The 15384-nt window shown below is 39.6% G+C and overlaps 3 protein-coding genes across 5 annotated transcripts; 1 reads left to right on the plus strand and 2 right to left on the minus strand.

The window, feature by feature from the left end:
* Positions 1 to 485: 485 nt before the first annotated feature.
* Positions 486 to 2145, plus strand: RB195_000177 (uncharacterized protein; the record flags this gene model as incomplete). The annotated part of the gene is made up of 9 exons (XM_013446653.2): positions 486 to 506; positions 563 to 943; positions 1009 to 1109; positions 1171 to 1258; positions 1316 to 1450; positions 1500 to 1611; positions 1675 to 1778; positions 1831 to 2073; positions 2137 to 2145. 9 exons carry the CDS (start codon positions 486 to 488, stop codon positions 2143 to 2145), a joined length of 1194 nt encoding a protein of 397 aa, XP_013302107.2.
* A 589-nt stretch (positions 2146 to 2734) lies between these two features.
* On the minus strand, positions 2735 to 7796 carry RB195_000178 (uncharacterized protein; the record flags this gene model as incomplete). Of its 3 annotated transcripts, none has more annotated exons than XM_064196367.1 (7): positions 2735 to 2751; positions 2823 to 2928; positions 5085 to 5240; positions 5307 to 5453; positions 6708 to 6816; positions 6977 to 7028; positions 7748 to 7796. In XM_064196367.1, 7 exons carry the CDS (start codon positions 7794 to 7796, stop codon positions 2735 to 2737), a joined length of 636 nt encoding a protein of 211 aa, XP_064052248.1. The 3 variants fall into 3 exon arrangements, with proteins under 3 accessions (XP_064052248.1, XP_064052250.1, XP_064052249.1); XM_064196369.1 differs by having other exon boundaries at positions 7748 to 7778; XM_064196368.1 differs by lacking the exons at positions 5085 to 5240; positions 5307 to 5453 and having other exon boundaries at positions 7748 to 7778.
* A 1619-nt stretch (positions 7797 to 9415) lies between these two features.
* Positions 9416 to 13593, minus strand: RB195_000179 (uncharacterized protein; the record flags this gene model as incomplete). Its single annotated transcript, XM_013446652.2, has 12 exons — positions 9416 to 9500; positions 9574 to 9644; positions 10385 to 10476; positions 10550 to 10690; positions 10770 to 10920; positions 11101 to 11227; positions 11452 to 11603; positions 11660 to 11760; positions 12018 to 12077; positions 12270 to 12356; positions 12466 to 12572; positions 13535 to 13593. 12 exons carry the CDS (start codon positions 13591 to 13593, stop codon positions 9416 to 9418), a joined length of 1233 nt encoding a protein of 410 aa, XP_013302106.2.
* Positions 13594 to 15384: the final 1791 nt, after the last annotated feature.

Here is a 15384-nt window from a genome sequence, read left to right on the forward strand (position 1 = left end):
GTCTGTAAAGTTTTCTAATTTGATGTGATCCAGAATCTCTATGGTCACTCCTTATTTTTGTATTAATAGGTATTAACAATGGTATCTTACGAACTGTAGCTCACGTTCTTGTTTACGGTATTTCCTTAAATGCAATCAATAAGTTATTTTTACTTCCGTGCGGAGTTTCCGCTAGCAAGTAGTTCCTATTTGTATGCTCCTTTGTTGACAATCACCTAAATTATTGGCAATTCTTTTTGCCTTCATTTTTATGGGTCCCTGTAACACTCCTATTCTACTGACTATTTCTACCTCTGTTTTTTTTCCACTCCTTTATTCACAATTTTCTTTCACTTTCCTTAAATGTTAGTTTTTCGGAGGAGATTAGAGAAGTTCGAACAGAAAAACGTCCAAGAAGTACTATCCAGTAGCTGTATGCATGGATCACTCATTCCATTCTCTTATACGGTTCTCAGATAGCTAATGCGATATGATTTAGGGTAAACATGCAAGATGGAGTGCAATCTGTGAGTTCACCTACGTACTCGACAAACTTTTGTGTGTCTAATTTCATTTCATTCAGAAGTTCAAAAAGGATGAAGTGCTCCAGTGCGTCTTTTGTAAAAAGTGGTTAAAATTCTATAATCTGCTTACACATCTTCGAACTATTCATGGTGAGGAAGGTATCGCAGAAGCACGGAACTTGTGGAGAGAACCACATAAATCGGTTTCCTGTCCCGCAGAAGGTTGCTCGTATTTGGGGACGAGCAAGGATGCTTTAAGAAGACATACTGCAAAGGCACATCCAACTATCAAAAGGAGAACTCGACACGCGATATTATGCACCCTTTGCAAAAAAGATGTAGGCGATCAGGAAGGGTTTAATGAACACTGTTACACCGAACACGGTGATGAGGCTTGCAGAGTGCAGTTCATAAGTCTGGAGAGCGTGACTGCCTTTCAGGTGTGGCATTAGGACTTAAGATCATAAAAAATTACGTGGTCAAAGAACTTTATTTGTAATTGTAGGTGTGGAAGGAATCCATGGAGAAGGGGTTTTGTACATTTTGGAAGGAGGCAGGCCTTGCGAAGATGCATGGTTATACATTGAAGTATTTCAAGTGCAATAGGTAATAACATTTCAGAAGACTTCTGCCTTAATTGAAGGAGTACTGATACTGGTACTTTTAGAGCTGGCAAGTATGTTCCGCGCGGAAGGGGTCTGCGAATACCTCATAAAACAATGATTGATACACAATATTGCACCTCATTTGTTAAGGTATCAATAAATGTGAAGTTGTTTCATTCAATTCAGACTTTTCAATGAACAATTTAGGCGAAATTCTATAATGAAGGTAACGTGGATGTCAGATTTTGCACAAGACACAGTGGTCACAGTCCTTCGGTAGCGCCCTTGGCCTTGTCGACGTCTGACAAGGAGAGAAAAGAGTTGCTTGATAGCATTAAAACTGTGAGTTTTTAATCTTCAGTCTTTTTTCTCGTAATTTCTTTTTTTTAAGCGACTGCATCGTTTGTATGCAATTGCGCAAAGTTTGTCTGTACGCGAGAAAACTGAGGAAATTATGCGAAAGTTGGATAATGACGTCGCACAAATTGAGAACCAAGAGTACGGTCAGTTATTAAAAATGTTAATTTCAATGTAATCGCTAAATTCTTGTGCTCTGTCTAATTCAGGTATTCCCGCATCCACTTTAGTACCTATAGGCAATGATACTGCGCAACGAAGTTACGGAACGCCCCGAGGAGGGATTTTAGGACATTTTGACAGGCTTATCGAGGTTCGATTGGTGAATTTATTACTATCTAACTCTATTAACAAAGAACTTCTAGCGTCCCGCCCACAAAACCGACGTGAAAAGGACAGAGTTCTATTGTAAGTTGACCGACACCGATGCGCAAAATCTTTGCGGCATATGTTATGAGGAACACCCACAAGTGCAGGAATGGAAAACGGAAGAAATGTTTGTCGGGTGGTGGTCTTGCGATAGCTGTAACGTCTGGATGCACCGTGACTGCATATCATCCAAACAGTGCCCGATATGCTTCAAGCAAATGGAGCCCGATGAATTAGAGGTAAACTACGCTAACTTATCATTTTCGCCAATCCTTGATATATACTTGTACTACCCTTTACAGATACTCTAATGCCAATAAACGACACTGAAGGACCCAAACTGCAGCGCTCAGGATTACTCAGGAGCTGTTGTTACTTTTAATCCTTGAAAATATAATTTATATAGTAATTCAAATTGAAACCAAGAAATGATAATAAACGTTAAATGATTCGAATATTTAACAGTATGATTACATAACAATTATTCGTACATATTGGAAAGACGCTGCGGTGTTATAGATAAATATCCTAAAGCACTTTCACCTTCTTTGGACTAAGTTTCAACTAAATCTGCTGCAATGGATAACGATTAAACGCAGGTGACAACACAAGATGAAAAGAAAAGACATGGATAAAAACAACAATAAAGGTTCCCAGGAGAAACATTCTTCTATATTAGCAGCGTAGCAGTAAGATTTTTAATAGAAGGCAACAACGTATAAACCACGAACAACGACTAGACTGACGTGAAGAATGACTCCGAAGACAGATAATGAAAACGTAAAATCATGAGAAGAAAACAACACGAGTTTATAGAAGAAACATACTTCTTCCATATGAGCAACGTAGTTGTGAGAACTTGAAAAAAATAGCAGTAGCGTGTCGGAATTAGAGCTACATTTATGCGAAGAATGATTCTAAAGAAACAACAAAAGCCGAAAAGCAGATATGAAAAGAAAGCAACAGAAATTTGTAGGAAAAAATATACCTTTTCTATAAATGCAACGTGGCAAAAAATTCAAATAAAGAGTAGTAGCGTATCGAAAGTAAAGCTGCATTTGCGTGAAGAACGACTTTGATGGGACTGGTAGAGCCTGTAACGCAAGAAGAAACACACAAATATAAGCAACGTAGCAACAAACGTGAAAAAAAGGATTCGCGTATCAAAAGTGAATATAGACTGATGAGAAGAACGACACTGCAAAAACTAGAGAAGATGAAGCAAAGACATGACTTTAAACGGCTTCGCAATAGTGAATACGAAGCAGTGGAGCCCTGCGCCGAGGCTGCCGTGCTGTAAGGCGGGCTGACGCGACGCAGCCGCCGAGACAAACCTGCGCCCCTACTGCGTTTTAGTGGGTTCTATCGAGACTGCTCTTATTTTGTGATCAGTAAAGACCGTAGTGACCATTCAGTGTACAATGAATCAGTTATTAGATCTTACTTTTATTTGGCTACTTATACAGGCCGGTGTGGTTTTCTTGCGCGTTAAAAATCAATGTTTACGTTTTCATTGAGAATGAGTTCTTTTAAGAGGGTTGTGTTGGTCCGAAGTAATTATCTGAGTCCTTCTTTATCCACTATTAGTACAGCGATAAGGTTAATGCCTCAGAGTAGAGGTGGTTCAGTGGAAATAATAATTTATTAACAGGTGAACGAAGACGGTGTGCTCACTAGGAGCCACAAACAGGAATGCCCGTTGTGTACGGTCGTTAATATAGTAGGCCTCATGAGCAATCGTTGAATAAACAAACTTCATGGGCGGTCATCTCGATAAGATAATCTTTACAATGCCGAATGTTTTCACAACGAATATATGATACTGTGCACATAAGTATAAAAAAAGAAAAGTTTTTCCTCAAAACACAAAAATTGTTGCAGCGGTATGTGACCGTCTTTGAAGCCAGAATTCTTCAATTCACTTTACTTTAATACAAAAAGTTCTACGTTTGAAAATGCTATTTTGATTTCTTGGTACTCGATTTTAATTGTCTTAAAGGCATCACCCCACGAATCTGAAGTGGTGCAGATTTCAGGTGGAGTATTCGTATACGGGATGGGAGACTACGGAGAGGGAGGTGATTCCGCCCATTTCTTCCTAATTGCCGTAAAAAACGGCCCGGAAGATGCGGCGCCGCACAAGACTGGCGCGCTCCAATCGAACCTCTTGTACAAAATGGTGCGCCAAAACGAATAAAGCCGTATCTTCCGGGCCGTTTTTTACGGCAATTAGGAAGAAATGGACAGAATCACCCCCCTCTCCGTAGTCTCCCATCCTGTATACGAATACTCCACCTGAAACCTGCACCACCTCAGATTCGTGGAGTGATGCCTTTAAAGAGAGATTCCGTAGAAATAAAAATTCAAAACACCATCTTCTGGCGGAGCAAAGAAAAATTCTCTATAGAATAATAGGACATTTTTTCAATGCATTCTTTATCTACATGTATTTTGAGATTCGAAAAAAAGGCTAATGATTTATTCCTTAACCCAATATAGTTACACATTTTAATGGAATAAAGTAAGTTCAGCCCGAAATTTTCAAAAAAAAAGGTGCTCCTAAAGACGCGGAACAAAAGCAAAGTAGAAAAATTTGTGAGAAAAAAGAAAGGTCTTTACATTTGAAAGAATGGAGAAGAAAATCCAGTGAATTACTGATGATACACGCAAAATCTAAAATGGTGGATGAAGTGCTAAGGAAATAAAACGAAAGAATTTTAAGACTCCTGCAATGACTCCTCCTAGGATTCGAACGATGTGAAATACACGTAGGAACATCATATCTCCTAACAAGAACAGTAATTTTGAACATTTCTCATTTATTATATTGTATGAATAAATACCATTCGAAATTTAGATTTAGTAAAGTCAAAACGACATGAAACAAACACTCAGTTGCGTAAACGGTTGCGCTCGAAGCTGCGCGGTGGAGTTAGCAGTTGGGATGTTACCATCGCGAACTACAACGAAGAATGTGTCCGCAAGGGTCCCCACTAGATTCTAACCGCCACGCTTCGCCGCACTGCTTCGAGCGCGACCGCATACGCAATTGCCCCGCTTTTGACGTCATTTTAAAGGCATCACCCAACGAATCTGAGGTGGTGCAGATTTCAGGTGGAGTATTTGTATACGGGATGGGAGACAATGGAGAGGGGGTGATTGCGTCCATTTCTTCCTGAAAAAAGGACCTGAAATCTGCACCACCTCAGATTCGTGGAGTGGTGCCTTTAACACTATTATATGTCTGGACCGTGATATTGTTGCCTATTGCTATTGTTGTCATGGTATTTCTATTTTTGCCTGTTGATGTTCTTGCCCAGCAATCAATGACTCGTCCGAGGACTAATCTCTTGGGTGAGTAGAAAAGAGTGTCTTTGGATTGAATAGATTTTTGCTGTTCGATTGTCTGGAATGATGGGAAATTTTTCACATTCTCTCCATGTATTTTAACATCTTCTATTTTGATTACTACCTTCTTGTCCGTGGAAGAACACGGCTGTTTCACAAAATTTTCGACGAGCTTGACAGCAGGGCAGTCGTCGAGTGGACACAAACAAGGCGCTTGGTCAATGTACTCCTTATTCATACAATCGCCAATGAGTTGGCGGGTCTTATTAACCTGAACTTTATGGATGCATCATCAAAAAGCTGACCAGTTGTTGTGTCGGCGGTGAGTAGCGGTGATGGAGAGGAGTTTTATTAACTGATTCACACTCCACAACACGACAAAAACGACGTGGTGCATGATGCAAATACGTAAGTGGTTGTGTTCGAAGCGCGCAGTGGAGAAAGCGGTTGTAATCGAGGTGGGACCATCGCGAAACGAGGCGAAGAGTGGTACTATCAGGGGTCCTCACTCGGCCCCAACCGCTGCGCTTCACCGCACCGTTTCGAGCGCAGCCGCTTACGCAACTACAGAAATGAGAGCACGCTTAGAGCCGGTCTCATATAGAAGGTGGTTACCCGATGATGAATAATAATTACAAGGATGATCTACTTTGTTAACATCCACACAGTACCATTGCGTCCTATCCGTTGGAAGCTGCGTTAGAACGTCGAGGTGCGTTGGAACGCGCCTCTACATGCACGTTCTGCTCCCCTCAGAAGTTTATTCATTAGTTTAAAGGCATCATCCCACGAATCTGAGGTGGTACGGATTTCAAGTGAAGTATTCGTATACAGGATAGTAGATTATGGAGAGAGGTGTGATTCCGTCCATTTCTTCTTAATTGCCGTAGAAAACGGCCCGTACGATACGGCTTCGAGCGATCCGGCGTGCTGTTTTCCACAACGGGTTCGATTGGAGCGCGCCAGCCTTGTGCACGCGCCGCATCTTCCGGACCGTTTTTTACGCCAATTAGGAAGAAATGGACGGGATCACCCCCTCTCCACAATCTACTATCCCGTATAAGAATACTCCATGTGAAATCCGTACCACCTCAGATTCGTTGGGTGATGCTTTTAATCCTCAAAGAGTCGCTGGTTAATGCAGCGCGTGCGCACGGGTGGCGCGTAGCAATGCAAGTTGTCGTGAAAGAACGGCGGCTTCCAGCCGTTTTTTACAGCGACTACGGAGTGATGAGGGGACCCCCTGGTTTTTCCGCAGTCTACGACCCTGTGCAGAAGTCTTCCATGGGAAACTCAAACTACGTCGGATTATTGGTATGCTGACTTTGAGCAACTTCTCCTTCACTCGCTCCTTCCCTCTCCGCACCCGATTTGAATTGGCTGCTCTGCGTACATCACATTTCAGCAAATATCTGCTAAACTCATTGGAACGTTCTGACAATCAAAAAGTTATGCTCAATGAGGCAGTTTTCAAGAAGTAGCTGAATAAACTTCAACTATAGTAATGATAGTAGCTCAAACTCACTTGTTTAAGATTCGGTGAGCCCATTTTAGGACATTGAGACCACTGACCCCATCCTAAGAGATGACACGTCGCGAAATAGGTCACGTCGGAATCAAATTTGTATTTTTTTCTGGAATTTGATTTCAACATTTAAAGTTTTTGCTAAATGACCAACTAGCTTCAGTTGTCCTCGTCTCATTCCATAGATAATTTTGTTCATTAGAAAGTATTTGTTACATAGAATGAAAACCCAAAAAACTGATGCTAGATTTGACGGTTTCTGAACTCACATAATGTTTCTTCTTTCTACCCAAGGGATGAGAGCAATAGTTAGTGAACCTGCTAAAATGTTCTATATGATTACGAGAGAATATATGAAGGGGTTTTTTTTCTGGGTCCATAGTAAACTGGAGCGATGAAATCATAAAACATTAAAACTCGTTGAAATATTACCTAGATTCATCACAACGTTTTACAACATCATTTTGAAGTTTTGTACTCGCTACTCGTCTAGAAATGCAATGAATACACTATCTCAATAGGAAAGTAAGGCATAGTACGATAAGAACAATGTGGAGTGGCCTACTTTCCGGAAATTTCTAACCACTTTCCTAAAGGGTTCATTATTATTACAGGTTCATCGTCGACTCTCTCGTTGTTTGATGTGGATTTTGTCCCAACATTGACCTTTCGAAATATCGACGTCTGATATATAAGAAATATCTGCAAGAGAGGAGGTCCCTCTTCAGACTTCAGAACTACAATGAGTTCCTGTTTCAGGCGGACCTAAGACTATGGCCAGCGGCAACTAAGCTTCAATTATCGCTTCAGTAACAGTCCGACTGGAGAGATATTAGCAGAAAATGGAAATTTGATCAGACTTGAAAGTGATCAGGAATAAAAAAAAAATAATTGACACACTTGAGGGTCACACTTCCAACAGAACGCAGTGAGCGAGAACTTGATGTACAAAATATTTTCGTTTAGCAAAAAAAAAGCAAAAAAAAAAGAAGCAAAAATGTGTTTTCTATGGGCCCTAAACTTTATAGGTAAATACTTACCCCAAATTAGTAAATGACCGATAATTTTCATGGTGAAGAAAAAGTTCATTACGAATACAACCGGCAGCTGTGAACACAAAATAGGAAATGATTGTACGCAAGTAAGTTTTGTTTATTAATCAACGAGGACTGGATCATAACACGGAGGAATGAGAAATATCGATCTTTGCGCGTGCCTGCCGAGGAAATTTCGAGAAATTTCTGTATGTGGCTAAAGACTCCTGCGCTAGATCTTGTTCCAGGGCGCCGAAAAGGCATAGGGTGCAGATCTTGCTTTTCCCTAGGGGTAAAATGTAGTTGGGGAGGCGGAGGGGCACTTAGCCGGCTCTTATTTCTGGAACTAAAACTAACTAAATCACTCGGGATCTTAAAACGTAAGCATTAGTCTTTGAGGATCTATGACATGAAAGCTAAATTTACTGAGAGGTAAAAAGGAAGATAGAGCTTCCACAAATAATAGCGCGGGTTAGCGCCCCCGTGCACCACCCCCTCCCCCCTCTTCTCCCCACACCTACATTTTCCCGTCTCTAGTTCTCCTAGGGTTGAGAAGTCGGAGTGGTTTCAAATAAACATTACATATGTATAATATATGCATCGATCGATAGTGACCGACCTGTACATACATGATTTGACACGTAGAACTGGTGAAGAGCTTCTCTTTGTTAGCGTTTTAGATCCGATTCATTTTCCCCGCATCAAATTAGACTCAGTATATTTTTCGAAGAAATTCGATTTTTTTTTATTAATCGTTACTGACAATGTATGTTGCAATTTAAACCAACAATTCTTTCCACATCTATTTCTACCCCATAGTTTTCCATTTCTTTCTGATGAATTCATCTACGTTATCGTATGTTTTTTAGTCACTATGTTTAGTAGCGAGCAACTTCGACTATAATTGCAGGAGTAACTATTGGATGGTTACTTTGGTTCCTGCTTCATTTTCCCATTAAAATATATTGCAGACCCCATTAAAATGTATTGCGTGGTTAAACTCCAGGATTTTTCTGTTTTTGTTAACTTTTTTGCGTACGCTGAAAAGTAATGGTGAGTTTTGAGTACTGGGAGATGGTTAGCTGAACGATCGATAGTTGAAAACAATAACCAGGCCAATCAAGTCTTTCAAATCTCCGGGATCGATAAAAAGAGGCTAGTCTTAATAAGGGAAATAAACACTGATCTGATGTACCTGTATTGGATGTGTACTAAGCCGAAGCTGATTTTAAGCTGACGTTGGCGGCGCATCCCAAAAGTATTGACCGTTGCCTAGCACCCTATACTTTTTCACTCAAAAAAAAACTTCTGTCAAACAAATAACAATACTAATAATAACAAATAAAATATTTCTATTCAGCAGAAAGTTACAGTCCTTAACAGACTATCTGTCAACAGACCATGATGTGCGCTCTATCATCTCAGCGATGATGGTCACCTAACCGTGACCTCGCTATACCTCGTTTGAATCGACCTTAGTTTCACCACTCTACATCTTTATGATGTCAATTATTCCTTCAGAGTACTGAAAGATGAAATATCCTCCGTACACTTTGCCTTTCACATAATGGGACCCCATCTCAGAAATACATAAAGACTTTCAAACAGCCATGCATTGATAGGATGAAATTTATGTTATTATTCTCACAACCGTTCAAAAATATCACAGCATAATTAAAGTTGAGATTGTTTCTTTGCAAGGTTTTCCGCCAGCTTGTCGAGGAATTCGAAAGTGTTCAAGTAGTCTGAGCGGGTAACACTGAAAACAATAGAATAACTTTTTCTCTGCATTAATAAGCAAACAAAACGGAACGAGAACGTTAATTACTCACTTGCTCATCCCCTTAATACATATAGCGAGATCTTTAGTGAGAAAACCCGCTTCCATAGTTTCAATACATACCTAAATTGGAGGAATAAAGAATATTAGAAATGACTGCGGCCTAACTGTTTCAGACTGCGTTACTGGTTGGTCCAACAAGGCAGAGTTTGTGTGTTTCATAATATTCCACATAGTGAAAACAATCTTCAAGTCCCCCTCCTTCTCAAGGTCAATTTCGTTCAACGTTAAGTCTAACGTACAGAATCTCGAAACTCGTGATTACTTCCTATTTCGCTCACCATCACTTTATTTGCATTTCTTATTTACCAGGCTATCTACCATCTATCTCACTAGTTATCAAGCGGCATGATAGGACCAGTATATCCTGAGGGACAAGTCAATGGCAACTTTATCAAGTCAACTTATCTGCCTGTTTGAGGCCTTATCTCAAAGAAGATTTAACGCAGCGGGTAGATCTTAGGTATAGGAAGAATTATTCTGGTAGATATGGACTCTTCTTAGACCTTCAACGTCCAACGTTTTATAAGGATGTTCTATCGTCCCAACCGATTTTCCCCTCAATGTCTTTTTCCTGTTTCGAAACACCAACCGGTTTGGGTACGTCATAAACAGGCACATCTGAAGTAGTTGGCGATTTGGCATTATGATTGCTATTAATGGTTAGGCAGGTGCATTCGAATGACCCAATCAAAACATACTCGTTACGCTCTCAAAACGTGATGCCCGCAATTACTTCTAGATTACTCCCTTCAAATGACTTTTTCACCCAACAAAATACAGATGAAAAAAAATCCACATACCTTCTCAAGGTTTTCAGCGAACAAACGGAGGGCAGTGTTGTTGTCCAACAAAGCTCTGTGAGCCAATCCTCGAGTCCAGGCAAAAATAGAGGCTGGAAAAACCGCATTTATTAAATACGTAACAGTGATCTGGTTCACATAAGTTGAAATGTTAAGTTTTTATACCAATAGGATTAGTAGAGGTTTCCTGTCCTTTTTGATGCATACGATAGTGGCGAGTGACAGTTCCATGAGCAGCTTCAGCCTCAACGGTCTTTCCATCGGGGCAGACTAATACTGAGGTCATAAGTCCAAGTGAACCGTATCCTGCAAAGGCGTACTGAGAGCGAGCCCACCTTTATAGTGAATATATAAAACAATTACGGCATAAGATATGCTCTTGTACCTTGAGCAACAGAGTCAGACTGGACGTCACCATCATAATTCTTGCAGGCCCAAACAAATCCGCCTTCGCTCTTCATGGCTTGAGCAACCATATCGTCGATGAGGCGATGTTCGTACCAGATACCCGCGGCTTTGAACTGAGCTTCATACTCCTAAGATTGAAACATTTACTATGTTTGATAAGAAAAAGAAATAAAGTTGGAAACGAGAACAGAAAACAGACTGAAATTTTGCGTGTATGTGTTCAAAATTATAAGTTAATATCAAGATAATTTGTTTCCACATCATTTCTCGCAAGCAACTACACCAACAACGTAAGTTAAGGAACTTACCTTGTAAATTTCAGCGAAAATGTCCTTAAATCGGCCATCATATTTCTTCAGGATGGTATTCTTTGTGGACAAGTAGAGAGGATATCCTCTCTGAAGGGCATATTTGAAAGATGCATGGGCGAAATTTCTAAAAATAAATCCTTGTGTCCTAACACTGTACAAAATTCATAATATTATCGGTGCCGATAGCATTCAACTTAGGTTGGTGAGTTACATCCAAAGCAATCCCTAGTGGAACTTTTTTTTTTCAAAATAAATAAGCACACAGAACCAGAACCCATATCAGCAGTAGCCAATCCAAAATCTTTAGATATACGAGAAATAACAATGGGAATAACAAAGATAACCCACTTGATGGACTCATCAGTATTGTACATGGAGAGCGACACTCCGGGCCCTTTGAAATTAAACACTTCATGCCGAATCTCTTCTGATCCGTCGGCAGGAATAAACTTAATTTCAAGTTTCCCGGCTCCAGGAATGACGAAGTCTGTGGCCTTGTACTAAAAGTTACAATGTATTTGATAAATAAAATGAGGCTCTGAAAATTACAACGCACTTGATCAGCATGTGCATGACGACCAATGATGATAGGTTTAACCCAACAGTTAACAAGTCGTGGGACGTTCTTCACAATTATTGGTTCACGAAAAACGGTTCCTGAACAAATGAAAAAGTTCTTATAACTACTTAGAAACTGAGGCAGAGCACTATTGGAGTTTCCATGTTGGAAAGAATATGTGAGAAACCCGTACTGTTGCAAATCTGCACTTCAAACAAGTTATCGTCTGCGTAACGAATTCTAGTTAACAATAATCGGCAATAAATTTCATCAAAAACAACAATGCCCACATACAAATTGGACATGTTTCTCGCAAGCACCAGAACAAATGAATGAACAATTTTCGCTTACTTACCTCCAAGAATGTTACGAATCGTTCCGTTGGGCGATTTCCACATTTTCTTCAATTTGAACTCTTAAAATAGGTGGATCGGATATCGTTAATAAACCATAGGAACGCGATCGCACAGTCACACACAATGATAACTGTGAATGAAAATAGAAAATATAAGAAGGAAGTTCTATTGTTTTGATCTTTCGCTAGGATCAGCATAACTGAACAGTATGCTACAAACGTTCGACTCTGTTCTTTACAAAACGACTATACCTTCAACACGAGCCTCATCTGGAGTGATAGTGGCGCATTTCACAGCTACATTATATTTCAAAGTCGCTTCAGCTGCGTCGATGGTAACTGTAATGAAACACTTCATATTTGTATCGTTTCATGTCATGTGTAACATCTTCAGAATGAAGAGATTATTGGAAAAAAGAAGATGGAGGAGGAGGCATAACCATCATACCTTGGTCATTCGTAGCATCTCTGTTTTCGATGCCCAAGTCAAAGAAATGTATGTCAAGATCGACATAAGGTAAGATTAACTTCTCTTTGATCAGATCCCATATGATCCTACAAATAAGAGCGTCATGTACTTTCATCCTGCTAATCTCTCAAATTCATCCCGCTGTTCACGAAGAAACGACAGACACACTGAAATCACTCTCCCAGAGAGAATCACCATAGAAAACAACTTTTGGATCCACGAATATGAGAAAGACAATGAGTGCTCAGTTTAAGGGTATATATCCTGCCATGCGTATATTATTAGATATATATTTCACGTTTCACGTATATTTCACGTAATATATTTCATGTCGATTTCAATCGAACACCGTTGTTTCAATATGCCGCTTAATGTTTCATATCTCTTTTCTAACGTGCTTCTATAAGCTAGTCGCCGATATTGTTGAGCTTTCCTTGACATAAGATAAAATAGCAATGGTGGTGAGAACAGGCGATTCTTAGCGCTGATAAGAGAGAAAGAAAAGACTCTGACCTTTAATCACCCAGACTATACTCAATGAATTGTAACTGTATTGAACGAGACAAAGTAGTGCAAACAAAGTTTGTTTTTGCTAATTAATACTAATATTTCTGGAAGTGAATAACTAAGCTAATCGGCGCTCTAAAACCTAAGCATTAGTCTTAGAAAATCTATGACATTTAGGGCAACGCTACTAAGAGATTGTGTAAAATCATCATTATCTAATCATAAAATGCAATGAAACAGAGTCAATCTAGTTATTTGTTTTCCGTAATATCAATAACTTAAGTAGCATTAGTTGCGTGAACTGGTAGATCAAAGTTTTGGAGTATTCTAGCGAACACATCGACCGTGGCGAAGAACGAAATGCGCAAGAAAGAAATAAAGCCAAAATAAAAAAAAAAAAACCACAAGTAACAATGCTTCAACGTACGCTCGCTCCGTTGAACTAAAAGGAAAGCACGCAAGGCAAACAAAAACACGAATGAAGTGAACGAAGCAAATAAACAAATAAAAGGCTAGCAAAAGTACATATTTATTGATCTACCTGGTCATCTCATCTCCTTGCATCTCAACTATGCTTCCTCCATTGATCTTGACCACCATCGTTGTTTCCTGAATCACTCAAATTACCAATAGCAACTGTTTACATGCACAGTTGGTGATTTTGATTGATCAAATTAACGCTTTCAAAAAAGGATTGACAAAGTATCGGCAACACAGAATATCACAGAATACTACAGTACTCAAACAATATGGTTGAAATACAATACAATAGATCAGCACGTGCACAGGAAGAGGGGAAATGACAGTGACCTTCGGTCAATGCTGCTTGTACGAGGATTCGCCGTCGTTCACCGACCGCGTCAGTTTAGTTTACTTTTGTGATCGCTTTTAAACTTTGGCCAAATCCTCAACAATTCTAATGAATGGAGCTGAAACGATATTGGCACATTTCCTCCTGCGGGGAAAATGTAGTTGCTGGGGGACGGTGGACTCAGTGGCGCACTTATTTCTGAATGCTCTATCTTATTTACTTTACTCTCTTAGTAACTTTGGCTTACATATCATAGATCTTCTAAGATTAATGTTTAGGTCTCTGGACCCTGACTGATTTAGTTATTTACTTCCAGGAAATGAGGCCCCACTGATTGCCTTCCCCAGCCAACTACATTTTACCCTCCTCCTGCTTTTTCTTTGCTGACAGTTGCTAGACAGTTCCTATGGTCTTTGAGCACTTAGAAGTATCGAACTCTCTTCGAGAAACTAAATAACATCGTATGAATGGTAGGTCAAACAAACACACGAATAATAGGATGTAAAAAATTAGATTTGGAAATTGTAAAGAAAGAATTGGGGAGAAGGTCAGCAATTTCCTTCTTACCAGCAGTCACAGCAGTCACATATTCCTCTTTCTCGTCACTTTCAGGTTGTTTTTGTTTGAAAGTGCATTCAGATTTATTTGCATGATAGGAATGCGGAGTGCAAAATAAAAAAAAAAAACAAGGATAGCAATCGTTTATAGCATCAGTGAGTGCATCAGGAAGTTATTGATCATTTTTCGAGACAGGGCTATTCGTTCTCATTTCTTCTTATTTTTCGCAGTATATTATTTCGTATATTTTAAACTATACAGTGAAAAAGCATCAATATTGCATCGAAAAACGTGGACTACTGAATGCAGTATTTTCCAGAAGTAGCACGCTAAGAAATCATTCTGGCTGTGATTCAGAATCCCGATTATTCCTGAATTTTCGATGTTATACGCCTTTGAGAACCGACACGAACATCAAAGCAGGATCTATAGAAGGTACAGAATCGCTTAAAGTTCTGTAGAATGTTTGTTGTGAAAAAACCGACTTAAACGTTTGTGTATAGCATCACAATGTGTTCCATTTGTTTTGTCCTGAGGCGAAACCACCTGTCTACTGTAATTTTTGTGTCTAATTGCTGTTCTACTACTGTGATTAAAAAGTAGTAAGACTTTTCGATTCAAAACTCTCAGATTTATACGAACGCATAATTTTTCCTTATTTTATCGAAACCTTTACTGTAGAATCTGTGGCATGTTTCATGACAGAAGCATCATGTTGTTAATGAGTTGCGTTTGTTGACGTTTGCCTTCACAAGTTCATTTTTCGATACGTCATTCCACACGGCTTTACTTGTGCGCGACGTTTTCATGAGATTCCAATTCGTTCCGCAACCGTCCTATTCACCTGATTTGGCTCCGTCTGATTTTCTGGTTGTTCCCGAAACTCAAAAAGCCACTTCGTGGTCGTCGTTTTGACTCGATCGAGGCGTTAAAAGCGGTATCGAAGAAAGACTATTCCGGAAATTGAGTACAACAAATGTTTCGGGGTACTTTTAAAGAGATGAAATAAGTTTCCAAGAATA

The sequence above is a fragment of the Necator americanus genome, chromosome IV, assembly GCF_031761385.1.
Source record: "Necator americanus strain Aroian chromosome IV, whole genome shotgun sequence".
Taxonomy (NCBI): domain Eukaryota; kingdom Metazoa; phylum Nematoda; class Chromadorea; order Rhabditida; family Ancylostomatidae; genus Necator; species Necator americanus.